The sequence below is a fragment of the Saimiri boliviensis genome, chromosome X (assembly GCF_048565385.1).
Source record: "Saimiri boliviensis isolate mSaiBol1 chromosome X, mSaiBol1.pri, whole genome shotgun sequence".
Taxonomy (NCBI): Eukaryota; Metazoa; Chordata; class Mammalia; order Primates; family Cebidae; genus Saimiri; species Saimiri boliviensis.
The window spans coordinates 104,356,459-104,382,720 of NC_133470.1; the positions used below are offsets into that span (position 1 = coordinate 104,356,459).

General features: G+C 41.4%; 1 protein-coding gene and 1 long non-coding RNA gene across 7 annotated transcripts in view; one reads left to right on the forward strand and one right to left on the reverse strand.

Annotated features, from left to right (window-relative positions):
* Window positions 1-26,262, forward strand: part of HS6ST2 (heparan sulfate 6-O-sulfotransferase 2) — a 317,315-nt gene that overhangs the window by 271,411 nt on the left and 19,642 nt on the right. For 3 of the 5 annotated variants that reach the window (XM_010341747.3, XM_074391537.1, XM_074391539.1), the window contains one exon: window positions 2,320-2,406. The exons of the other annotated variants lie outside the window; for them this stretch is intronic. In XM_010341747.3, coding sequence (XP_010340049.3) covers window positions 2,320-2,406 — 87 coding nt within the window. The remainder of the gene's footprint in view (window positions 1-2,319; window positions 2,407-26,262) is intronic. 5 annotated transcript variants of the gene reach the window in all.
* LOC141582701 (uncharacterized) lies at window positions 6,050-19,956 on the reverse strand. 2 transcript variants are annotated; one of them, XR_012515599.1, is made up of 4 exons: window positions 19,851-19,956; window positions 10,326-10,412; window positions 9,150-9,232; window positions 6,050-6,346 (listed from the first exon to the last, which is right to left on the reverse strand). It is a non-coding gene; the product is annotated as an uncharacterized LOC141582701 (long non-coding RNA). The 2 variants fall into 2 exon arrangements; XR_012515600.1 differs by having other exon boundaries at window positions 6,050-6,361.

Sequence of the window (26,262 nt, forward strand, 5' to 3'; positions counted from 1 at the left end):
AGCATATTAGCATATTGTGTTCTTTGCATCAGGCTATGCCATGCTTCTGGAAGAGACAATTTTGAATTTGTGAGGAGGATACCCAGGATGGTGCCTGGACTCAGGTCGCTAAGGGAATCCGTTGCCAGGAAATCATCATAGATGGATAGAGGTAGCACCAAGTGAGTTCTTCAGTCCCCATTCACAATGTGGCCACATTCTGGTGAATCTGTGAGTGGTACAGGGTAATGGCAACTGCACTGTGCAGGAATCCCAGCACTTCATTCCAGTGGGCTTCTGCCTCTCCTCTGAGATGTAATGTGTGTCCATTCTCTCCAGAGCCACCACACTAGCAGCAGAGCCGGAGCTCACGTGTGTATCTCCCACTTCCAAAAGCTGCTATTCGTACCCCTTAGACACTGACTCTTTTTTTTTTTTTTTTTTTGGAGACAAAGCCTCGCACTGTTGCCCAGGCTGGAGTGCAATGGTACAATCTCAGCTCATTGCAACCTCCACCTCCTGGATTCAATCAATCCTGCTGCTTCAGCCTCCCAAGTAGCTGGGATTACAGGTGCCCATCACCATGTCTGGCTAATTTTTTGCATTTTTACTGGAGACAGGGTTTCACTATGTTGGCCAGGCTGGTCTCAAACTTCTGACCTTGTGATCTGCCTGTCTCAGCCTCGCAAAGTTCTGGGATTACAGGCGTGAGCTACTGTGCCCAGCTTAGATGCTGACTTTTAAGTGCGTGGACAGTTGCTGTCTAACCAACTTTTCCTGATCAGTCTTTTCCCATGCCCACACACATCTTTACTACTTTTGCAATCACCAGGAACCCATGATTATCTCTTGTTCCAATCGCATCCATGAAGTCATTTGAAGCTGATGGGTGCATGGCAGAATATATTTTGTGACTCCCACCCAGCCCACCCCACACATAAATACAGCTACTTGCAGACACCTATTTTGGAGGTACTTAAAAGGTTCATAAAGGCTGGGTGTGGTGGCTCACGCCTGTAATCCCAGCACTTTGGGAGGCCGAGGCAGGTGGATCACGAGGTCAAGAGATCGAGACCATCCTGGTCAACATGGTGAAACCCTGTCTCTACTAAAAATACAAAACATTAGCTGGGCATGGTGGTGCGTGCCTGTAATCCCAGCTACTCAGGAGGCTGAGGCAGGAGAATTGCCTGAACCCAGGAGGCAGAGGTTGCGGTGAGCCAAGATCACGCCATTGCACTCCAGCCTGGGTAACAAGAGCGAAACTCCGTATCAAAAAAAAATAAAATAAAAAAAAATAAAAAAAAAGGTTCATAAATATCTGAAAAGCTGTTTGACATTTTCTGGGACAATATTCTTTGCCACATGAAAAGCCAAGATACATATTTTTCTTTTTTACCTTTATTTTGTATAAAAGGTTATGCTGACGTAGAACTTACTAACAACAACAAAAAAAAGTCTTCCTGATGAAATCAGGATAAGTAATTACACACATCATCAGGTGGAGAGAAAGGCTTTGAACTGGTTTCCATGGAAATCTGAAGATGAAGTAAAGGAATAATTTCGAGGTAGAGCAGCTGAACTGAAGATAATGGTAAAATAGTTTGATAAAGGAAATAGAATAATCAAGAAGACTCCAATCAATTATTCCCTTTTGTTTACCTTTAGGTGATTAATTCATCTGCGTTTATTAACCTGATGAGATTAAGCAGACCTTCCTTGTGATTTATTTCGTAATTGTTTCCAAGGTTTGACATAAGCTGTGGAGTTATTGAAGGTGGAGATTTAAATTCAATTACTCATGAAGCAGGTGGTGCTTGTCCTGAAAGAATATCTGAATTCACGGACTTCCCATGTAACATTATGAGTGAAAATTATTAATTCATCTGATAGTATCTCCCAAAGACTTTTAGAAGTCATTTGACATCCACATACTTCACTGAAAGTCAGCAGCTTCAGAACTGAACCTGTAATGAAGAGAATTCAGTGCCTGGAAAGAAAGGATTATATTTTAAAGACTTGTTATTTTATACTTCTTTTTTAAACTAGAGGCTCCCTTGGGACCTGGGCTGTGGTGCTATTATTAGTGGAATCCATGAGCTCAAGCTTTCAGTGCCAAAAGGGTAGCTTTCTTTGAACTTGACCAGTGGTTTCCACTCTCTACCTTTAAATGGCACAACTGGATAAGATCATGTTTTATTTTGACAGGAGAGAGAGAGAGAGATTGAGAGAGGAGAGAGATATGCAGGCTGGCCTTGAAAGTCTTTAAATGAAGTGACTAATTGCTTTTTGTCTCTGTGGTCCTTGTGTATATGTTTTCTATTCTTTCTGTGGGTATAGCAAGGATAAACGGGGTTCTCCAAACACTAACGCAGGCGCCAACTCTCCATCATCCACAAAGGCCTGGAACACATCTAAGAGTAGAAAGTAAGTGAAAAAGTGCTCCTGCACATCTGACATAGCTGTCAAAAAGTCAAGTGCTGTCCTCCTTTTATCATCCATTCATATTCATTCAACAAAGATTTGTGGAGTGTCTTCTGTGTGCCTCACACTGGGCTCTTCACTGGGGAACTGAAATGAGCAAGGCATGTGTTAGTAATATTGGGTGCATGAAGAACTAGGGAAGAGGGAGGAGAGGGATGGAAAAGTCAGGTGATGACTCTGGAAAGATAGTTTAGGGCTGACTGTGAAGGGCAAGGACATAAATCCATAAGGGCAATGTAAGAGGTGGACTACTAGTTTCAAAAATTAAAGAAAGCAGCAGCAGCAGCACTGATTTATGACTTACAAAGTCCATGAAAATCTGTCTTGATCCATACATTGAGGTTTAGGCTTGAGCTAGAAGACTCTGGTAAGCCTTTCTGTTAATTTCCTGGTTTCAATACATTTCTGTTTTAACCATATCACTGATTTATATGATATGTATATTCTTTTCCTAATAACTAACATGCACCAGGTCCTATGTGAAGCTTTCTTTTTGGTATTATCAAAACTTGGATGGGCTGAATATTTGCAATATTAGATTGACCTTTTTGGGCTTATTCCAGAAGACAACATGGGCCGATCTCTCCCTTTGGCTTCAACAAAGTGTGGCAAGCTCAGGCAGTGTGATCCTGCGCAGATGACGTACCTCCAATTAGACACTTCCCCTTGGAAGTTGCTTCAGCGCTGTGGTGAATGACTTGAGTTCTCTGTAAGCTCTCTCTCCAGGGTGTTGAGCATTGTGACAGGCAGAAACACAGCCCAGAAGGAGCATGCAGCCTGCATCTAGGAGAAGATGAAGGATGCCTTCATCATGCTGAAAGTTCTAATCTAGCAATAACATATGTCAGTACAAGAGCACGGCTTTGCAATGAAAGGTGAATTTGTAATGGTCATGTATTTTATGTATTCAGCATTGGACCGTAAATGCTGCACTTTGAATATGATCTTATATTCAATTCCCAAAGTGAAAGATCTATTGGCTGCCTTTTTTTCCCTTCTTTTCCTCTGAATACCATTTCAGATTTGCATGTAAAGTTGAATGCAGGCTATCTTGCAGAATATAAAAAACGGTGTTAAAGACATAAAACTAAATCTCCAAGCAGTTAGAACTTATTTCAGTTATTTATTGCTGAGCACCACAATCAAAATGCTATATAAATTATGAAGGAAGGGAATTGATGCACACATTCCCAAGCAGCTGAATGTTTTCAAATCAGTCCCGATTCATTGTTAACATGTACTCTCAGTTAACAGGACGGCATTGGAGAACTTCTTTTTAACTCCATGCTTGCAACAATGACAGACCCTACCTGGGCACCTTGTACCTACCTGTCATACTGACAGATGCAGGGCACAGTCTCCACTTCTTAGACCCTGATGTATAATTATGGGTGTTTGTGATTTGCCGTTGCCTTTCCAAAGGGGCCTTGTCTTGCTTCTTTCGGCTTTGCGGGAGTTCACTCTTTTACTTTTTGAGTGAAGAATCTCTGTGTGAGCTACAAAAGGAGCAATTGGTAGACTCTGAGTTGAGATGACACAGAGAATGCATACCTAATACCATACCCAGATTTTCAACAGTGGGAGGCCTGAATAAATACATTCTAAAGTAGATAAAAATGATCTATATCTCACTTGCCATACTCGGATGCATCCCACGCTTCTGCCATGGTGAAGGGTCTTCCTCTTTGCACATTTTGAGCTAGATGTCTTTTATTTGTCATGTATAGTGACTCATAGACTGAGCTAGTTCTGAATTCTTCATTGTTTTTGTTGGTTATTAGTGAAAAATTACAAGTTCTCTGACATCCTCTCTCTAGATACGTGTGCCAGGGTTTCTTGCACTATGCTCCTCATCTGAGTCCTCTCCCAGCAGTTTTCAGGAGATTTTTCTTTTTTCCGTGACTGCACATTTTCTCCTTCTTGGGATATCATTGTCAACAGGAGCAGTACTAGTCTCCTGTGCATATGGTGAAACTATGAGGAGCATTTTTCACACTTCATACAACAGTGCCTATGGATGCTTAGGCACTGTGTTCTAGTTCAGAGATTTGTGATTTTCAGTTCCTGCTGCACTGTCTATGCATTTCCTTAGCTTTGATGTGTGTGATGGTGAGGTGGGGGATAGGTAGATGTCTTCACCCCAAGGCTCTTACCCTGGTGCATTTTCACAACAGCCAGCACAGAGGATGCCATGTTCTGATGTTATTTGACCTAGTAACAATAGGATATAGAGCAGTTTTTTAAGAATTTCCCTATGTTGTTTGGATGCCAGACACAGGCTGGGAGATAGAAGGAGGGTTCTTTTCTTCTCCAAAAAGAAATTCAGTCTCCTTTTTTTATTTGAAGAAAACAAAAATGCAAAAATCAAGCTGCCTGAAATATGCATCGTGGCTAAAAATAAGGAATATATGTTGACTGCGTGTTACAGGCCAACCTGTGTCCCAAGCACTTGGTACATTTTTTCTTATAATCCTCGCCTACGAAAAGCTCATAAAACAGGCACTATTATTTCTTTTATACACATGAGGAATTGAGGCTCCAAGAGGATAATGATATGCCCACTTGAGGTCTCCAAATGAACGGTTTTGGTAAAAATTCTTCTTTGGCACCAATAATAATAGTAGTAGTAACTAAAATATATTGAGCATCTACTTTGTGCCATATCACTGGACTCTGAGGCCATATAGATAAATATAAAATGCTGTAGGTGCCCTCAAGCAGCTCACAGTCTTAGTAGGGATGACAGAGTATGACAACATGGTATTTAAGTTGCTACGATCCCTAGCTGATGTCAGTGTTGGGGTGGGAAATAGGTCCTATGGGGATATCAATAAAGGCTCCTGAGAAGCGATGCTTGAGCACCTTAATTTTATCCATTTACCCTTCGTGTAGTAAGGCTAGGTCAGAGGAAGAAAATGCAAGCCGGTCACTCTGGGTGGGCGGGGCAGAATCCTCTATATCTTGGTCAGAACACTTTGGAGTTGTGGATTAGGTCAAAGCTAAAATGGAATGTCTAATTCCACCTTTTTCCGATTTTCGGTACATTTTGAGCCTACTGAGATTCAGTGTAGTATGCTGAGTCGCTTAGGAAACCTACAGCTTTAATGTTGCATCAGTTCTGCTTGCTCTATTTCATTGCCTGGATGTGAAGCTGGGTAGCCAGCCCTCTGTTTCAGGGAAGAGCAGATGGAATGGGATATGTCTGAGCAGCAGAGCCAGACTACCCTGGAAATGACTTTCAGGAAGGTGCAAGCAGTTTCTTCTATGCCAACAGTGAGCCAAATTGACAAGACAGAAAAAAAAAAAAAACAAACAAACAACAAAAAAAAAAACTCAGTGCAGAACTATATCACTGAGATCAGGAAGCATAGGTTTTGCAGAAGTTGACCCATGACCGATTGGGCCAGGCCGTGCATTTAGACTCACATATGGTTCCCTTTGGTAATGTGAACCTGTTATTCTGGCCAACACAGCAGACCACAATCAATCCATTTGCTGACCCATTGGATTATCCCCAGAAAGCACTTAAACTGTCAAAGCTGAGCATGTGTAGTAGCCACCAAGAGCCTTTATAATGTTCATTTGGTATCAGAACATTTTCACACTTTACATGAGACCAATTATTTTGCTGAACAGATAAACACACTAAGACTTAAGAAGGGTAAGTCACTTTCCGTGAGGCACACACTTAGCTACTAGCAAAGGGCAGCCTAGACTCCTGATCTTCTGATGCTTGTTCCATGATCTTTCCACTGCAATGTACACTACAATTCTCCCAGAGAGCAAGATACTTCAGGTGATCACACCAAGGGAGGCCAGGAGCCAGATCTCAGGATGTCCAGCTGGGTGCTCTTCCATCTTCTTGTGTGGTCTCTGCCAGCTACTGTAAAAATGGAGACTTTATGGAAAAATTAGAATCATTCCACTTTTAAAAAATTGTAACAGTAGCAGTGATGAAAGGAAAAAGCATGCACTTCTCAAATGCTTCATTTTTTCCTCTAAAATAATACCGTTCTGGTTGTATTTGGACAGCTACCTTTCCTCAGCAGTATTGTTGAGCCATCTCAAGCCTCGAATATACTCCGTCAATGAAGCAGTAGAGAACTCATAGATCACTACAGCTATTCTACCTCAAGTCAGCCAAACAAAGCTGAGGAGACACAGATTAGATTAGGTAGATAGGTAGATAGACAGATAGACATACTACATCTCTATCCATGTATGACATGCTGAGGCATCCGTTTAAAAATTAAATTGCCCAAAGTTGAGATAATGATGGAACCCGATCACTCCTCTCAGTCTGAGATGATTTTCACATAGGCTCAGGCTAGGGAATAACAAGAACCAAGCCCAATTTTCAAGTACTAGTGAAGGTCATAAATATTATGGGGCTAGGGCAGAGCAACCAAGCACAGTGCCTGGCAAACGATACCGTAAATGTTGAGTTGAGCACTATAAGTGATGGCTTAAATGAATTAAACTAGGGGAAGGTGGGATATTAAAATGGGGAAAAAAGATATACAGAAGGGGAGTATGAAATGATCAAGTCAAACCCTGCTCACTCCACAAATCTACTTGGGGTTGCCTCTGGTAGCAGATACCACAGGAAGACTGATCTGTCTTTGCAAGAAGTATCTCATAGCGAACAAACCTGTTTATCTATTCAGCAGTATCTAGATGAGAGTAGTCAAGAGCACATGGCTTCATAAATAAACTAAACATACTGGCACCCCTTTGCTTTTGGCTAGCAGGAGCCAAACGAAAAACTTTTCTGCTTTAGAAAGATAAAAGTGAAGGCTTGACGCAGTGGCTCAGGCCTGTGATCCCAGCACTTTGAGAGGCCAAGGCGGGCAGATCGTGAGGTCAGGAGTTCGAGACCATCCTGGCTAATAGGGTGAAGCCCCATCTCTACTAAAAATGCAGAAAATTAGCCAGGCATGGTGGGACACTGGGATACGCCTGTAGATGCAGCAACTCAGGAAGCTGAGGCAGGAGAATCTCTTGAACCCAGTAGGTGGAGTTGGCAGTGAGCCGAGATCACGTCACTGCACTCCAGCCTGGGTGACAGAGCAAGACTCTGTCAAGAAAAAAAAAAAAAAGAAAGAAAGAAAGAAAGAAAGAAAGAAAGAAAGAAAGAAAGAAAGAAAGAAAGATAAAATGAAGTCTTGCTTGCTCTGTTGGGACTCAGCATGGTGCGGTTTCGTGTTTGGCTTTAGCTGTTTCCATGATCATTGCTGGAACCAGAGTTCTGCATATTATATTGTGATTATGTTTTTTCTTCTAATTGAGAGCCATGTATTTTTTCTAAGACGATAGGATGTGACTGTTGCTAACCCCCCTAATTTTGCCCCTGTGTGTGTACGAAAGTATGTGTATGTGAGTGTTCTTTCTCTTCAAGATGGTTGTACGCTGTGTGAACATAGCAATCCAACAGCCATGTATTTGGTTTTGCCAGTAATCACTGTAATTTTATGTGATAATGTCAATAGTTCCTTAGTTTAGCTATTAGACTAAGTCTAATATCACAAAAGCTTGTGACAAATCAAAGCATTAATATTACTGCTTATTTTCTCTCTCTGTTTTTTTTGTTTTTGTTTTTGTTTTTGTTTTTGCAATTGCACCTTTGTAGAAAAAGACAAATGAAAAAAGCTTGAACTGGTATCAGAATGTATTCCTAAAGGTGTAGTGGAGTGTGCTCAAGAGTGAATTCATTTATACCCTCACTACCTCTTCCTTCAATAGTCCCCCATCCAGGATAGTGTGACACCTTTGATTGCAACAAAATTTTCAGCTTATCCCAGAAAGTGCATTTATTAGTAAGGAGGAAAGTAGCCTAAGCTATTTGAAAAAGACTTTCAATAACAGGATAAATAACATGGGCTGGACATACTTTGATATTTAACCTAGTGCTAATCAGCTGCAGCAAAGGGCTGTTCAAAGACATCTTTAAATAAATTAGGCAGCCTTGTGTGTGTTTGAAAGAACATCGGCTTTGGAGGAAAGTAGACCTGGATTTGAGTCCTGGCTCTATTACTCATTAACTTTGTACCTATCTCATTGGGCTGTCGTTGAGGATTAAATGTCATAAACTAAGTAAGGCTCTCATAGTGCCTGGCACATGGTAAGCACTCAATAAATGTCAACTAGTGATTAAGCTTGTTTCAGCTGCCAACTATTGCAGCGGGGGACAATGTGACCTGGCCAGTATGATTCTGATGAGCTCTGGTTGGCTCAGTTTTCCTGGTTATCTGATTTTGCCAGCTCCTGAAATGTGGAAGCAGAAGCCTCAGCACCATAATAACAACATAACATAAACAGTGCCCACAGATGAGATGCTAGAAGCAATGAGTAACAGATCCAGGAAGAAAGAGTCCAGCCATGGAAACATTTCTTAGCAAGTTCACATGCATCTCTGTGATGGTTAGGACATACAGTACACTTAGTGGCATAACAAATCCCCTCCCCCACCCCACATCGTGACTGTCCATGCTGGTCGTGCTTCTATAGCTTAGTTAAGAAGAGTGTTCTGTTAATCGAGCTTTGAAAAGCAGGAACCATTTTTTTTTTCTTTCCTCACCTGCCATACAAAAGTCACAGAGGCAATGTGCTGCTGTTCTCTAGAACAGGGATCCTCAGTCACTCTTTTTCTACCTCTGTGGCATATATGGTTGAGAATTTTCACTTACACTGCTGGAGCAGAGCTCAGGGTTCTGTCCAGTTCCCAGGTACTGTCTGGTATTTCACTCCTCTCTCTCCCTCTTGGGAAAGCCTAATAATGCAAGGAAGAGTGATGTTAAACAGGACTTCTCTATTTTTTTCCCAAGTAATAAGTAAATCAATCTCTCTCTCTCTCTCTCTCTCTCTCTCTCTCTCTCTCTCTCTCCCCCTCCTGCTTCTCTTTCCCTCCTTCCTTTCCTCATCTGTTTGTTCCTTGATCCATGAATTCTTCCATCCCAATTTTTTTTAGCTTTCACCTGAGCTTTTTTCGAACTACCTTGGCACCTTTCTTGAAGATCATTTGTCCATATGTATTTGGGTCTATATCTGGACTTGGTGCTATTCCATTGATCAATACCTTTATCCTTATGCCAATACCACACTGTCTTGATTACTATAGCTTTATACTAGTATTGCAATTAGATGCTGTGAGCTCACCAACTTCATTCTTTTTTTTCTTTCTTCCTTTTTTTTTTTTTTTTTTTTTTTTTTTTGAGATAAGACTGTAACCCAAGCTGGAGTGCAGTGGTGCAATCACAGCCCACCTGAACCTCCCAAGTAACCAGTACCACAGGCACATGCCACCATGTCTGGCTAATTTTTTTGTAGAGATGGGCTCTATGTTGCCCAGGCTGGTCTTAAACTCCTGGGCTCAAATGATCCTCCCATTTGGGATCCTAAAGTGATGCGATTACAAGTGTGAGCCACTGCACCTGACCATTCTTCCTTTATAACTTGTTTTGGATATTGTACATCCTTTCCACATCCATGTGAATTTTAGAATCAGTCTAAAATTTTCTGCAGAAAGAAAAAGAAAAAAGTAGCCTGCTGGGATTTTGGCAAGGATTGCCTTGAATCTTTATATTAAATTTGGGGAAAATTGACATCTTAACAATATTGAGTCACCACGAACTCGCTGTATCTAATCCATTTATTTGGATTTTCTTTAATTTCAGTCATCAGTGTTTTATAGTTTTCCGGGCACACACTTTTGTTATTTTTTGTCAGATACATCCATAAGTATTTTGCATTTTTGATGCTATGGTAAATATTATTGTTTTGTTTATTTTGATTTCTGATTATTTCTAATACATAACAAGTATAATTGATTTTTATAGATTAAGCTTATATTCTGCAAAACTTACTACACTCAGTCATTTGTTTCAGGAGCTTTTTGTTTGATAGATTCCATCAGATATTCACTGGATATTCAACATAGATGAATATGTTATCTGTAAATAAAGACAGATTTAGGTATTTATTGACATCTAATTACAGCTTTAAAAGCCTAGCATTGCTCTTTAGTACATCCATTCAATGTTGAATAGTGATATGGTTAGGCTCTGTGTCCCCACCCAAATCTCATCTTGAATTGTAATCCCCATAATCCCCACGTGTCAAGAGAGAGACAAGGTGGAAGTAATTGAATCATGGGGCAGTTTCCCCCATGCTGTTCTTGTGATAGTGAGTTCTCTCAATAACTGATGGTTTTATAAGGGGCTCTTCCCTCTTCAGTCAGCACTTCTCCCTCTTGCCACCTTGTGAAGAAAGTGCCCTGCTTCCCCTTCACCTTCTACCATGAATGTGAGTAAATTAAACCTCTTTCCTTTCTCAATTACTCAGTCCTTGGCAGTTCTTTACAGCAACGTGAGAATTGACTAACACAAATAGCTATGAGTTTTTTGGTGTGTAAATGATTTCCACCCATTTAAGTTTGGAAATAGACACATAGGACAATGGAAAGACAGTTGAACAATGGAAGTGTTCTCTGAAGATGCTGTTTTCGGAACAAGTGGTTGATCCCTGCCTTTATTGCATGGCCAAAGCTAGATTCCCATAGTTCTGCCCAGGTATATTTCATCAGAGCAAAGTAGATCCTATTCATGGGAAGAAGGGGGACGAGGAGGAGAAAATGTGAAAAGCAAGAAAAGTAAGCCCTAAAGTTCATAGAATCACATACACTCTTCTCATTATTCTCATTCTTATTTCCTCCCTCCCTCCCTCTTCCACATTCTCATGTTTCCTCTTTCTCTCTCTCTCTCTCTCATCCCCCTCCCACTCCCACTCCCACCCCCTCTCCCTCTCTCTCTCCCTCTCTCTTTCTCCCTCCCTCCCTAAGTTCTTTGAAAGAGGTAGTATAGTATAATGGTTAAGACAGCAAATGCTGGAGCCTAATTACAACTTTAAAAGCCAAGCATTGCCCTGCACAGGTTACCTGATCTCCCTTTGCATCAATTTCTTCATTTATAAGAAGCTGTTAGTAGTTCCTGCTTCATAAGGTTCTCTTGAGGATTAAATTCTTTATTCATTCAAAAATTTTACTGAGTGCACAGTAGGTACAAGATGCTACTCTAGGCTCTGGGGATACAGCATATAACAAAACAGACAAAATTCCCTGTCCTTATGCCCATTATAATGGAGGGATGTAGTCATTAAACAAGTAAGATATGTATTATTTTAAAAGGGAATAAGTCATAATTAGGAAAAATCAAGGAAGAGGTATAAGGAATGGTGGAGGCAAGAAACTTGTCAATTTAATGTAGTTGAGGGTAACATCACTAAAGGTGACATTTGAGGAAGGACGTGATTTATTTAAATTGGTTAAGGCATGTAAAGAAATTGGAATAGTTCTTCACATGCAGCAAAAATATAGTAATACCTTTATGAATTATAATTTATTGAGCACTTTCTGTGGGTCCAACACTGTGCAATGTGCTTTACATATTATCTTGTTTAATTATTATAATAGGCCTATAAAGTAAGGGTTATTAGCCCTTTCTATTGAGGAGGAATCTCAGAAGACATTGGCTTGTTCAAGGTCACATAGTTAGTAGGTGATGGGGCCAATACTCAGATCACATCTGAACTTGTCTTACAAGGCTAAGTTCATCTACCCCTTCTAGAGACATCCTATGTGCTTAGGGACTATATTAGACTAGGCTTTGATTCACAAAGATTAGAAGACTGGTCCTGCTGCTGGAGGCCTCAGTTAGATGGAATAGGATTGTGTAGCTAAAAGCTTCTGCAAGGGCTGTGGGGAGTGGTGAAATATTACCTTCTCTTTAGTATTTCAGCTTGAGAATAAGGGCAATATCGCCTGGCACTCCACCACCAGCACCTGGCTCTGACACTTTCACTACTATGTATGTTGTGGGCAAGCAACCTAAGACTGGGAAGTCGGGCGGACAGAAATAAAACGACATTATTGGTCAATGGCTATTACTCCATTACAAAAGATGATTTGGGTTTTCAGAATGGTCGCTTGCTAAAGTTTAAACAAAGAAAAGAAAAATGAGGCTAGACTCAGCTCACTGATGACTGAACTATAAATTTTGCCTGGAAAATGCTGGCAATGCTATAAAATTCAGGCCACCATCTGTTAGTGCTTGCTTAAAGTAGCATTTGCACCGGATAATTAAGATGTCACATGCATTTGAAGCACAAATCATCAGTGAATGCATGGGTGCCTAGCATCCCTGGAAAGATTGTGGATGGTGAAGATGTTCTGAGAGGAACATCATGTTGCTTGAAGGATATATTTACACGAAATCACCGGAGCTAGTGTTTTGAGCCACCTGAGTAGGACTAAGTAGAGGAGGAGATGAGGACACTGAGAAAACTGCTTTCTTGAATTGACTGGATCATTTAATCAAAATGATCTACTGGCTGGGCCCATGCAGTCTGGCAGGCCTAATAATACGTTTGGCCATCACTGTCTGTAAAGCTGATCATGAATTGAGGGATATAAGGAAGAAAGGAGGCAACTCTGGCTAAGCTTAAAATTCCTAATTAAAAAAGAATTTGCTGTAAAGTACTTTATAATTTGCAAACAGTCCTATGAAGTAGAAATTATGTCTACATCTTACAGATTGTAAAACTAAGGCTGAGGGAAATAGCATATTTTTGCCCAAAGCCACGTAGATAGTAAGTGGCAAAGCCATGATTCAAACCAGGGCCCTTTTAACTCTAAATCCTGAAGTATTTTTCCTACTCTGCAGAGCCCAAGCACAGACTGCTCTGATATTAGAGTCAAATAATTTTAAGTATCTGACAAAAAAACCCCACAAAATCATATTTTACACCTTTATAGTCAAGTAGAGAAACGTACAGACTTTCATTCCAACAAAGATGCCAGAGACTGCCAAACATAGCGAGGGCCTGGAATTTTTTAACAGTAAGAAGTAACATTTACTGTGTGCTTCCTATGCACCAGGCCCTGTTTGAAGTGCTTTGAATGCATGCATTATTTCATATAATCCCGAGAACTACTCCATGACATTGATGCAAGGAAAGCTCATCAGTAGATTATATGGCATCGCCCATAACCAATATTTGAAGGTTCCCCTTGGGGTGATGTCCAGGTGCCTTTAGCAGACACAGCATGACTAGATTGTGGAGCTGAGCCAGGGTAATGATTCTCCCAGCTTTGAAGTCTACAGAGTTTCGCTTTTTTTTGGCATCAAAGATCATAATTAATGGAATTAAGAAGACTGGGCTTGCTTCCAAGTGGCTCTTCAAGAGTGTCCTTCTTTCTCATCATGGTTGGGGAGGAGATTTGTGCTCCACAGGCTTTAATAAGATGTTCTCTACCTAACGTCTGCGTGGTTATCTTCACTTCCCCAGTACGTGCCTATGGACACTTCAAGAATGATCAAACTATTCTGAGCCTTTACCCTAGGCACCAGGGCACATGCTTCGGTTGTGATCTTTGTCAGAAAATACTAGGTTGGTGCAAAAGTAATTGCAGTGTTTGCCATTAGTTTTAATTACTTTTGCACCAACCTAATAGGATGCTGCCACTGCCCACCCAAGTTACTCTCCTAGTACTGCTCCCCGTTCTTCTGTGAAATGCTGGTAATCATTCTCATCATTCCTGGCATCACTGGGAAGGTATGAAAACAGGCAATATAATGTCTCCAAAGACGTAACACAAATAAATAATCACAAGAACACACTTCAGAGTGGTTTTCAGGAACTTTGGGGGAAAAAAGTGCATCTCCATATAAGTAAAGTTGACAGACCCATGCCCTTTTCCCTGAGAATGTCTTCTTGCCATCTGTGTGCCAGGTTTGCGGAGGTTGCCCCTTTTCTCCCACAGATCATTATGTTCTTTCCCAACCACATGCCTAGTGCCTCACCGACTATTCATTTCTCACTTGCCCTCCCCTCCACTGGCACCCATATTTCAGGGGCTAACTAGACATACCCAGCTTCGTCCTTGAAAACACATCAAGTCTGAAAGCTATGAGTTTCCTTACCTGATTATCTGGGTTTCTATTCCCCCACTTGGTGGTGAGGAAACACATGTATAATGTTGTGGTGTTTTTTTTTTTTTTTTTTTTTTTCTGCTTTCTTGCAATTTGGGAGGCAATGTGACCATTCATTACTGAATGCCTACAATGGACAAGGCATTTGCGTTAGTCAACAGGAATACCAAGGAAAAAACATATTGTCCCTCTCCCCTTCACTGTCCTGCAGATGCCTTCTGGTAGGGAATCTCTGCCTGCCAGCGACCATTCCTCATTCCAATTCCAGCTTCTAGCGGGACTAAAAGAGTTATGAAGAAGCCATCCAGGCCATTGAGCCTGGGCTCATAGAGCCATTGCAATGCACTTATCATGTCCTTCCTCGGTGTAGACCAGTGGTTTCGAGTCTATGTTCCACACAGCCCTTGAGTTGTGAGGCAGGATCCGAAAGCCTGCCATGAGTTAAAGTGATGGGGTAGTCTGAAGTAAATAGATGATGCTCCAGGCCCTCACTCCACCTCTTCCTCAGTGACTCCATTTTAATCTGTTTTGCATATTGGGATCTGCCTAGATTTCATTTTTAAAGCCCTGTTGCTGCTGAAGTGGAAAACCAAAAACTGTATGTTCTCACTTATATGTGGGAGCTAAGCTATGAGTTTGCAAAAGCATACAGAGTAATATAATGGGCTTTAGAGACTCAGGTGGGGCTAGGTGGGACGGGGGCCAGGGATAAAATCTACACATTGGGTACCATGTGCACTGCTTGGGTGACGGGTGCACTAAAATCTCAGAATTCACCGCTATTTAATTCATTCATATAACAGAAAACCACTTATACTCCAAAAGCTATTGAAAAATAAATAAAAATAGAAAAGCCCTGCTGTTAAGAATGAACTGATAACTACCAGTGTAGAACCAGCCTGAGAATACTCATGGAACAGGGTATTTACTGGATAACTGCCTTTATCCACCAGTGACAGGCAAAGCAGTTCTGGCTATTGGACAGTCTCACAGTCCCCTTTCTCAATTCCAGAAGCTTTTGAAAGAAAAACAGAAGAAGAAAAAAAAGAAATGCTTTCCTTCATATGGCCAAATTGCTGTGAACAGATGAAAGAGACCAGACTGACAGGTGATTGTTCCCTAAGATTACAGCCTACACCCAGGCTGAATCTGAAACACTTGCAAGGAAAGAAAAATGCCAGAAGTTTTGAGTAATGCTCCCCAACTGGCGTCTGCTCTTAAGACTAAATGAACACACACTATTTCCACTCCATTTCCTTAAACTGGCCTCTGTGCTAGGCTGTAATGAAACCTGTACGGGAAGAAAGACCATTAGTTTGGGGAGAGGATTATTTTAGTTGCTTAAGCCATCCTCTCCTGAAAAATAGGCAGATGGTTAGGCTGAAGTCTGCCTTTTTATTCAAATGCCATTAGGAGGCCCATGGGTTTTTCTCATATTTATTCATTGTGGCTATTTTATATAACCCTATACACCATTTAAAAAATAAATTCTAAACTGTCTCTTGATTTTATGTTAACTGACAAATTCAACCCTATCAGCACCAACAATATAGTGTTATTATCAGGCCCAGCCTTCATCCCCTTGGTTATACTGGTCTTCTTCTTATCTATAAAATGTCTGCTTTTCCATACCATTGCACATATCTTGAATGATCTATGTCCTTCAACTACCCATGTCCAAATCCTAGTTCATTGAAAAGAGCTCATTCTCTCAAAATAGGTAGATATGTGTTTGTATCCCAGCTCTAGCACCTTGGACAAGTTACTTAATCTCTTTGAGCCTCAGTTTTCTCATTTGTAAAATGGGGACAATAACTGGACCTCCCTGTCTGCTAGAAATTTCTTGAATATTCAGTGAGATGACTTAGGCAAATCTTCTGGTACATACTGGTGCTCGTTAAATGGAATCATTCTTACTTAAATTTCAAAACAATTAATGTGCCCCTTACTCCATCATGCCTTCCCTGATGCAGCCTGAGGGCATCTTTCCCTCCTCTGAACAATATCTATTTAGCATTGAACCAGACACTAAGATGTGCCATTCAGGTGTTCATTAATTCAATGAGCAAATATTTATTGTGCATTTAGAATGTGATAGGCACAGTACCAGATGCTGGGGCAGGGTAGGCGTAGAGAGGTGGATGTGAAAGAAGGAGAGGAGGAGGTGGAGACAGCAGAGCTGAAACAGATACTGCTCTTAAGCACCTAATTTTCCAGTAAAAAAGATATTCATATACACAGATAACTAGAATACAAGGAACAAAGTGGTGTGCTTTGTAAGAAAGGTACAGCTGGAGATTCTGCTGGAGGACTGTGGAAACTAGACACTGGAAGACAAAGTTCTGGAAATGACAACTGGCTTCTTTCTTGTTAACTTTCTCTTTGTTTGCTTATCTCTACAGCAAAGTTCTGGCTGTGACTCCTTGAGAAAGAGTAGGAGTATTTTTTTTATCTTCCACAGAGGCTACCAAAGTACAAAATGCGCTCTCAGTGTACGTGCTGATGTGAGTGAAGTATCTGCAGTATCTGTAGTAAGGTATCTGCAAAGTATATGTAGTAAACAGAATAGGTATATAACACATGCCAGAAAAGACCACCTATTCTCTTGTTCCATCTTATAGCAAGCGAAGAAAGTGCATGTACTGTAACTCAATATGTGAAAGGGTTTTTAAAAAGATGGATAAATAAGTATTCTTCCTCCTTGAACTTTAAAGATCCCTGAGCTTATTTTAAACAAAGAGCATTTTGTTGAGGATTTTAGTATTGAGCCAACTATAGGACATGTTACATTTCCCTGAACCTCATGATGTCACAGAGAGGGGCTAGAAGCACTTCTGGGGTATACTTACCCTTCAGGAGCTTCCATTTGGATCTACTGTTTGTCCCTGCCTTTCTGAATTAGTATCTGAGAAATTGTACCTCAGAATATTTTTAAAAAACCAGTTTCTTGAAGTATGATTAATATATAAAAAGCTGCATATATTTAATGTATGTATCTCATTGGGTTTTGGAGATAAGTATACATCTGTAAAATCATCACCACCATCAAGAACATAAATATATATATATATATCATGCCCCAAAGGTTTCCTCCTGCTCCGTGCTTATTATTGTTTTGTTTTTTGATAAGAACACTCAACAGAAAATCTACCCTCTTAGCAAATTTTATGTATAAAATCCAGTATTGTTAGCTATAGGCACTATGCTGTGTAGTAGATCCCCAGAACTTACTTATCTTGTATAACTGAAAACCATCACCACCCCCTTGCCCAGCCCCTGGTAGCTACCATTCTCTTCTCTGCTTCTATGAATTTGACCTCATTGTGCTTTTGATGGATGTTAGAATCATCTACCTTGACCTGGCTTCAGCCACAGAAGACTGCTGCAGAATCTGTTGAAAGTTGGATTCCCTACTCCATCTCAGCACAACATTCTCCTCCTCCTGTTCATCTTCCTCCCTCTTTCACCCGCAGTAGTCTTTTCATTAACAGAGTTGCTTACTCGATAGTGTACATTTCTTTTAAGGCAGATTCCAGTGATTTGGGATTTGTCTTAATTGACTAAGCTGAATGTAAAAAATCCCTGAGAGTCAAATGACTGTGGATGTCTGTCCCCAGACCTGACCCTAACCCACTCTGACACCTTGAGAAAGTCACCTAGGGTCTCTGAATCTGTTTTCTCTGCTGTTTAATGAGAGGGCTGGCTTTGCTGACTAAAGCGCAAACAAATCACTGTACAAGCCCCCGTCACCACTATCCACACAAATAATGGAGCTAGAGACACGAGATCCTTTCCAGGTAATTTAATACTGCTGCATTTTAAAAGTGGTGGGCCAGGAAGATGAGTTTTAAAAGCAGGGGTGGGGGGAAGTAATTCACATCTCCCAAGATAGTGTTTATAATGGTCTATTAAGAACACATTGAAAAGAAATGGACTAATTCTGTAGTGTTCTACCCAGGACGGCAGGCCAGTTCAGTCAAAGCATTTTTTGAATAGGGCTATAAGCAAATCTCTTCTGGTGAAACCTAGAACTGTTTTGCAGAAAGCAAAAAAGTGGAGTTTTCCCCTACTACTTTTAAAAACGGTCACTTCACCATTGCCAAACTTCATTACCACTCTCAGGAGCTAAAGCTTCGAGATTAATGATCCTCATCTAAAAGAGAAGGCAGTGACCGCTAAAAGAAAAAAAAAAAAAAATTACCAGCACATGATATTTACTGTTCTGCATTCTTTGAGAATTAATGTCAATAATACTGTTGCAACATTTTTCAAAATGAAGGATGGCGTTTTCTAATTGTATAGTTAAAAAAAAATCCAAGTCTGAATCTCCAGAGAAGAAACCTGAGTTTAAATCATGAACACCAAAAATCTCTGATAATTGTGGCATGTTTGCAAGTGCCTTAATCAGGATGGTATGTCTGAGTGGCCCGTTTTAATTTGATCACACTGATTAAGCTTCTGTAAGCTAATATACATTGCATTTCCAATTCAATTAAATGAGACTCTCCTGCCGTTACTAGATATTACCAAAATGCCCTGATGGGTGAACACTAGACTTAGTATTTTCAATTGCTACAGACTTCCTAATTATATAATCTTTGTATTAAATGAAATCGATGAAATCTCGAATTAAATTCAGCAAACTTTAAGGAGTAAATATGTTTTCCCCGTATTTTTGGCATATTTTCACCTCAAGATGTGGAGCATATTAGTCAGAACTCATTGATTACCTTTAGTGATACATTTTATAGGGCCATCTCCCCCGTATACCAATTCCTAGAACAGTCGATCCTGTTAGAAGGCACTGTAAATGTGGGTGATGAATAGGCGCTCTCTCTATTATATATGTATTATAGTTGTGCCTTTTTCAGCTGTAGACAAGAGCTATCTTATGTAAATGTGATTGCTTTGTAAATGTAAATCTCTACTGGGTCATCGATCATCCTGGAGATAGAAGAAAGTGAACAATAGGGGGAGGTGTGAGAGAAACTGTCTAGAGACAGAAACGAAGAAAATTGCTAAGTGGGTAACAGATTGAATCAGTGGACCTGGAGAACTTTGTGGAGGGTGCTAGGATGGAAAGAACAGCTGTGAAACTACTGGAAGCCTGGCCTGTGCTTGCAGAGCCCTCCAAAACCTTACTTCCTTGAGGTTCTGAGGACTGACTGCTAAAGGAGAAAGAGGCCTCTTCAGCATAGGTTTGAAGCAGGAAGGAACCGAAAAGAAAAGACCAGCTTCGTTGTCAGGTGAGCACTCTGGGTGACTGTCTTTTGCCTGCGCATAACAGGTTTGGAATCTCTCAAATCCTTCGACTCACACAAGCTGTGAGAGTCTTACCTAAAAACAGCCCTTTGGGTGCCAGTCATATGCCACCCCCTGGAGGAAGAGGGTACTGAATAATACCTATTGCTGCTGATTCCCACGCGCTAGCAGTTCTCTCAGTTTCTTGGGTGGTATCAGGAGTCAGGCAGGCCCACCAGTGAACTCAGGAACCATCAGGGTGAGAGTCCCTCTGGAATTTTCTCACAATCTCTTAGGCCCTTTTTATGGAGTCTGGTTTTCGAAACCTGCTATAAGCCAAATGTGTGACTCACACAGCAATAAAGTCTTCTAAATCAATTTGTAAGACATCTTGAAGTTAAACAAGAAGGAAAGGCTTTCTATTTTTGTACCACATATTTTTTTTAGATCCTGCCTACTTCCACAAAGGATTTGAGATGACTTCCAAAGCCTTTCTTACTCATGCCTAAGAGTATTTAAGAACTATTTCTGAAAGTTGAATCTATGTGTACCATATAAATAGAGGAGATGGTTATATAGAAACATGAACAGATCGGGGCTCTCTCACTTTATATAATAGATCAACTCTGGGACAGTGGTGAAGTGAGGGAAGTATTTGGGGCAATCTTCCCTTGGTTGTACTTTTAGTTCCTTCTCCCAACAGCTGCACTCTCTAAGCAATGCCTTTCCTTCCAAGCAAAACTTTCCCCCCGTCTTGTATCCCATCCCTGCAACGTATGGGATACAAGACGGGGAAGTTTTGCTTGGAAGGAAAGGAAGTTTTGCTTAAACCCTGGAGGCGGAGATTGCTCTGGGTTCAAAACTTCCTGTCTTGTATCCCATACCTTGCAGGGAAGTTTGTATTCCATACGAGACAGGAAAGTTTTGCTTGAAAAACTTCCCTGTCTTTATTTACTTGCTAATAAACTCTGCTGATAAATGTGAAATAGTGAGTACTAGAGGCTTAATACATATGTCGGTTGCCCTAATGTTCAAAAGAATTCCTGCAATGGTAGGAGAGACATTTGAGGCCAGAAATAATGCTATTAAGAGTTTATTCCAGCTGGGCATTGTGGCTCATACCTGAACTCCAACACTTTGGCGGGCCAAGGTGGGAGGATAATTTGAGGCCAGGCGTTCAAGCCTGGGCAACATAATGAGACCCCTATCTCTAAAACCAAAAAAAAAAAAAAAAAAGTTTTAAATTAGCCAGGTGTGGTGGCACTTGCTTGTAGTGATAGCCACTTGGGAGACTAAGATGCAAGAATCAAGAGTTCGAGACTGCAGTGAGCTATGGTCATACCACTGCACTCCAACCTGAGTGACAGAGTGAGACCTCATCTCTTAAAGCGAACAACCAGCAGCAGCAGCAACAACAACAACAACAAAAAACCAGACAGATATCCCTCCTATGGAGTTAATATTCAGATCCTGATTTGGGGCGGGGGTAGGATGGGGTGGAAAGGGGGTGTGAAAGCCATGTTATAGAGATGGGCACCAAGTTTTAAGGAAAGAAAAAGAGGCCAAGAAAGATCACTGAGGACCCCAAAGGTAAACTTGGCTGCCTTAAAATTTTGCTGGGGCTGAGGATGATCAGGAATCTCTGGTTTAAAAATAAATGTGAAAGCAAAGAAAAAGGCAAAACACAGGGATTTACAGAGAAAATGAACAGACTGATTTTTTAGTTGAATAATGTCTACAATTTATCACTAAGTTATTGGTCCAGGTTCATATTCCATCCCATCAGCATTCTACTGCACACTGACCTCCATACTCTAAGCAAACTAAACTCCCTGAGCTGCACATTGCCACCCCATGCCTTTGCTCATACTGTTCCCTCCAGACACATTTCCTGCTCTACCTCTTTGTCCAAATATGACTGACTTCTCAAGGCCTCATTCCTCCTGATGTTCACAGCCCAAGCAGCCATACCCTCCTCTGAACCTCCAGAATAGATTTTCTGGACTTGTCCTAAGGAACCCTGTTCATCTGACTTTATCATGTGTAAGTCTGCCCTTCCCTTCAAGGCTGCGGACATCTTGGAAAGAGGACAAGTCCTCTTTGTATCTTTATTCCTCTCTTCCCATGGACTGAGCTGGCCCAGAATTTTGAAAAATAGCCAACCACTGATAAATGTTTTCTAGTTAAGAGTTCAGAATCTGGAATCAGGAAGTTCTAGCAGCAAGCCTCAGCTTGTGTTCATTACTTCACCTCTCTAAGACTTGGTTTCCTCATCTGTAAGCACCTACTTCAGACCTGTGATTTTTGTTTTGTTTTGTTTTTGTTCGTTTTTTTTGTTTTTTTGTTTTTTTTTTTTTTTTTTTTTTTTGAGATGGAGTCTCACTCTGTCTCCCAGGCTGGAGTGCAGTTGCACGATCTCGGCTGACTGCAACCTCCACCTCCCAGGTTCAAGCGATTGTTCTGCCTCAGCCTCCTGAGTAGCTGGGATTACTGGGACTTGCCACTTTGCCTAGCTAATTTTTGCATTCTTAGTAGAGGCAGGGTTTCACCATGTTGGCCAGGCTGGTCTCGAACTCTTGACCTCAGGTGATCCATCCACCTCAGCCTCCTAAAATGCTGGGATTACAGGCATGAGCCACTGTGCCCAGCCTGGAGTTGTGATTTTTCAATGAGATAACTCATGTAGAGTGCTTAGCATGGTGCAAGACACCTGGTATAGATTCCACAGTTATTTGCTATTGATGTGATTTTTCTCTTAAGGAAAGGTGCAGTCCTCTCTGGTTCCCTGTGGCAATAATCCAACTGAGCCATTATTCCAGAAGGAAATCACATTAGGGGGGTTTTGGGCAAAGGTTTGCTAAATGCCCTGACTCACATTATATCTACAGTGGCATTTACCCCATCAAAACGCAGGGAAAGACAGGAACTGGTTTCAACTTGAATTTGATATTTCTGTGGCCCACACACTGAATGCCACCAAAGCCTCCACTCCCTGAACAGCAGTTTGTAGAGATGGAATAGCGGCCGTTTTTCATTTTCCAGAGTCCACTCATCCTTCCAAGAATCTCAATGCCTCATTGATTCATAATACAGTGCATAAAGATTTCATTTTTCCTGCCCACAGTGATACATTATGGAGGCAATCTGTTTTGCCACTGAAAAGTTTGCTTAGTAGAAAAATTTGGAGTTTTGACATTCAGGAAATTACAGTCATCTGTAAAACACGATTGATATGCCAAGGCTAACATTTTCATTGCACTCGCGGAGCCAGAATAACTATGATAAAATATGTGTTACCCCACACACATTTCAGGATGTTTTAAGGAAACATTAGTTAGCTCTGAGACCTTCCTCCCAGGGCTCAGGACTAGAATAGCTGTCCCCATTAGTTGCTTGTTTGCCTCTCACAAGGATATTATCTCCGTTGACCCAACCAAGAATCAGGCTGTAAGACAGTGATGACTTTCCCGAGCCACCAGGATAAAGGAATAAAAGGGAGTGAAAAAAGAGAGAGAGAGTTCGAGAATTCCACCCCGTTTTGGAAGTCCACCCGCAGAAAGCACAGGTATAGGTTAGGTAGAACTAGAAGCTGAAGGTTTACAAAAAAGAAATTAGACTGCTCTACATCTGCCTACAATTTAAACTTGTTCTCTCTACTTTTACACCCAACCTTTTTTGTTGTTGTCGGTCCCTTTCCATGTGCATTTTTCAGTGTTATATGACATCAAAAGCCTAGGGCTCCAGAACTATCAACTTGTTCAAAATTGGATTTCAGAATAATAAATGCAGTTGTTTTGTCTGAGAGATGTGGTCGATTTCCACTGGCATACTGAGGAAGCAGTCCATTCAGGATCGGGTTTAGCCAGGTTGTGAGCACTTTTGACTTGGTTCTCAAGCGTTCGGACCCACGGGAAGTGCACAGGCAAAGTGTGTGGTTCCAAGGCAAATAACAGGTACCACTGCCTTTGACTTTGGAAATGGCTTAGAATGAACTCTATTCAGCCCTGGGACAACTTCTTCAGGTATTGAGAAACACGTTCTGCCCAAAGTGTGTGAGTAAGTCTGACTCATGAATCAAGCAGTTTTAAAAGTCGTCATAGAAGTCCTGCATGCACCCATACGCAAACAATTATTTCCAGTGTTCACTGACCTTATACTATGTGTCAAACACGATTCTAGGTATTAATTCATTTAGTTATTACAGCCACTCTATGGGGCAGGTGATAGGATTATTGTCTTCACTTTATGAAGAAACTGAAGCACAGAGTCTGAGCATCTCTGCCAAAGTCGCACAGCTATCTCATAAGAGACAGAGCTGGATTCGAATCCTCAACAGAATGGCTGCAGAGCTCATGCTTGTGATCTATATTATGTCACCTTGCATAAAGATATTTTATAAAAGCCGTCTGCTGCCTGGAGTCTCTCGCAAGTGCCCCCTGCCTGTGGTAGGAAGGTTTTCTTGTCCTCCTGAACCACTTGGCCAAACTTCACTCTCCTTCTGCCCCAACGTTAACCCTCTTGCACCCACCAATCTGGCTTCATTCATTTCCTACCAGTGGTTGCACAGATGCTAGAAGAGTAAGGATAAGTCAAAGGGTATGGGGAGAAGAGCAGATGGATGCCAAAGACACAGTTGGGCAAAGACCATACCTACCTAGGGGTTTGGGGACCCTCCAATCAGGGGAGTAAGAGGAAAAGTGATTTCCCAGAGGCATGTTGAGGATTCACTTGCTTGCCCCCAGGCTGAAGCTTTGGGGATACCCATATTCAACTTTCTCTCCTGCTGCTCCCCTCTGGGACTTATTTCAGCCTATTTGCCCACTGACAGGGGAAACTGAAAGACAGGGGAGCAAAGACGACTTGTAAGAATACAATGGGGGGACGTAGAGGCTGGAAGGGTTGAGAAGATGGAGGGGGAGAAAGGGGAGAGTTACGGGGTCAGGACAGGAAAAAAAGATGAAGAGAGAGTGGCCAAACAACCGGGAGGAGGAGGAAGTCACTGAAAAAGAAGAGGGGATGCACATGGCATGAGATGGGATGTGGAGGAGGCTGACAGAGGAAGAAGACTGAGGGGAAAGGCAGATGGAGATGTTCTCTCTCCTCACTTCAGTGATCTCAGTCCTGTCCATATGGGCTCCCTGATATGGTTTGGCTCTCTGATATGGTTTGATATGATATGATGCCCCCACCCAAATTTTATCTTGAATTTTAGTTCCCATTATCCCCATGTGTCGTGGGAGGGACCTGGCAGGAGGTAACTGAAGCATAGAGGTAGGTTTTCTGTGCTGTTCTTGTGATAGTGAATCAGTCTCACAAAAGCTGATGGTTTTATAAAGGGCAGTTTCCCTGCATATACTCTCTTGCCTGCTGCCATATAAAACATGCCTTTGCTCCTTCTTCACCTTCCATCATGGTTGTGAGGCCTCCCCAGACACATGGAATTGTGAGACCATTAAACCTCTTTTCTTTATAAATTACCCAGTCTCAGCTATGTCTTTACCAGCAGTGTGGGAATGGATTAATACACTTATCACCAATAGCCTTCCTTGACTGCCTTCTTGGGCACCACTGAAAGGCTCTTACATTCCAGCTAGATGGCCTTGATCTTCTCCTTCTGTGAGGTCCAGGTACACTCAGAGCTGAGGCCTGTCTTCTTGTCCTGATTTTTTTTTTTTTTTGAGACAGAGTCTTGCTCTGTCATTCAGACTGGAGTGCAGAGCTGCTATCATGGCTCAATGCAGCCTCAACCTCCTGGGCTCAAGCAATCTTCCCACTTCAGCTTCCCAAGTATCAGGGATTATAGGCGCATGCCACCACACCTAGCAAGAGGAATATCTTAGAGGTCATTTAGTCCGTCCCTCATACAAATGACTGATCAGTCTTCATTGCTTTTGACCCTGTACTCCTTATCTCCTATTGTCCCCTACACACGGGAAGCAGATTCTTAAACCAAAGGAATAAACTTTACATTGTGGATTTCCAGCCAACTGTGTTGGGAAGGGGCTGTGCTTCCCAGCACTCCTGAACACATGCTACACCACAAGGCTAGCCCTGGTTGCCTGTCCCATTACAGTGTTGCAGAAAGCTCTTCACTGTCATGCAAAATTCATTTTATTTTAAAATAAAATGAACAAAGTGTCACGGAGTAGCAAAATGAGTCTAGACATTTAGACTTGGGTTTAAAACATATGTAACTTCATGACTTACTGGCTGTGTGGCCTTTCACCTCTCTGCACACTAATATAAGTATCTATGAAAGGGACTGTCTATTTCTCAGGCATGTTGTGAGGTTCTATGAGGAAGAAAATGTGCTTTGTTAAAATATATATATTTGCAATAAAGAACCTTTTAGAAGTAGAAGAGAAAGAGGATGCTATTCCCTTCAAAAGATTTAGAATAATAGCTCTTTAATCCTTGAAAATGAACTGAGAAATATAAATACTCCTGATTATTTAAAAACCTCAAAGTTGACCCGCTCATCACTTGAACGGTGCTTGGTACACTGAAATGCAGAAATACCAGTCTCCCAAAAATGTACCTGCCCATATTTCAACTGTCAACACATCCTTTCTAC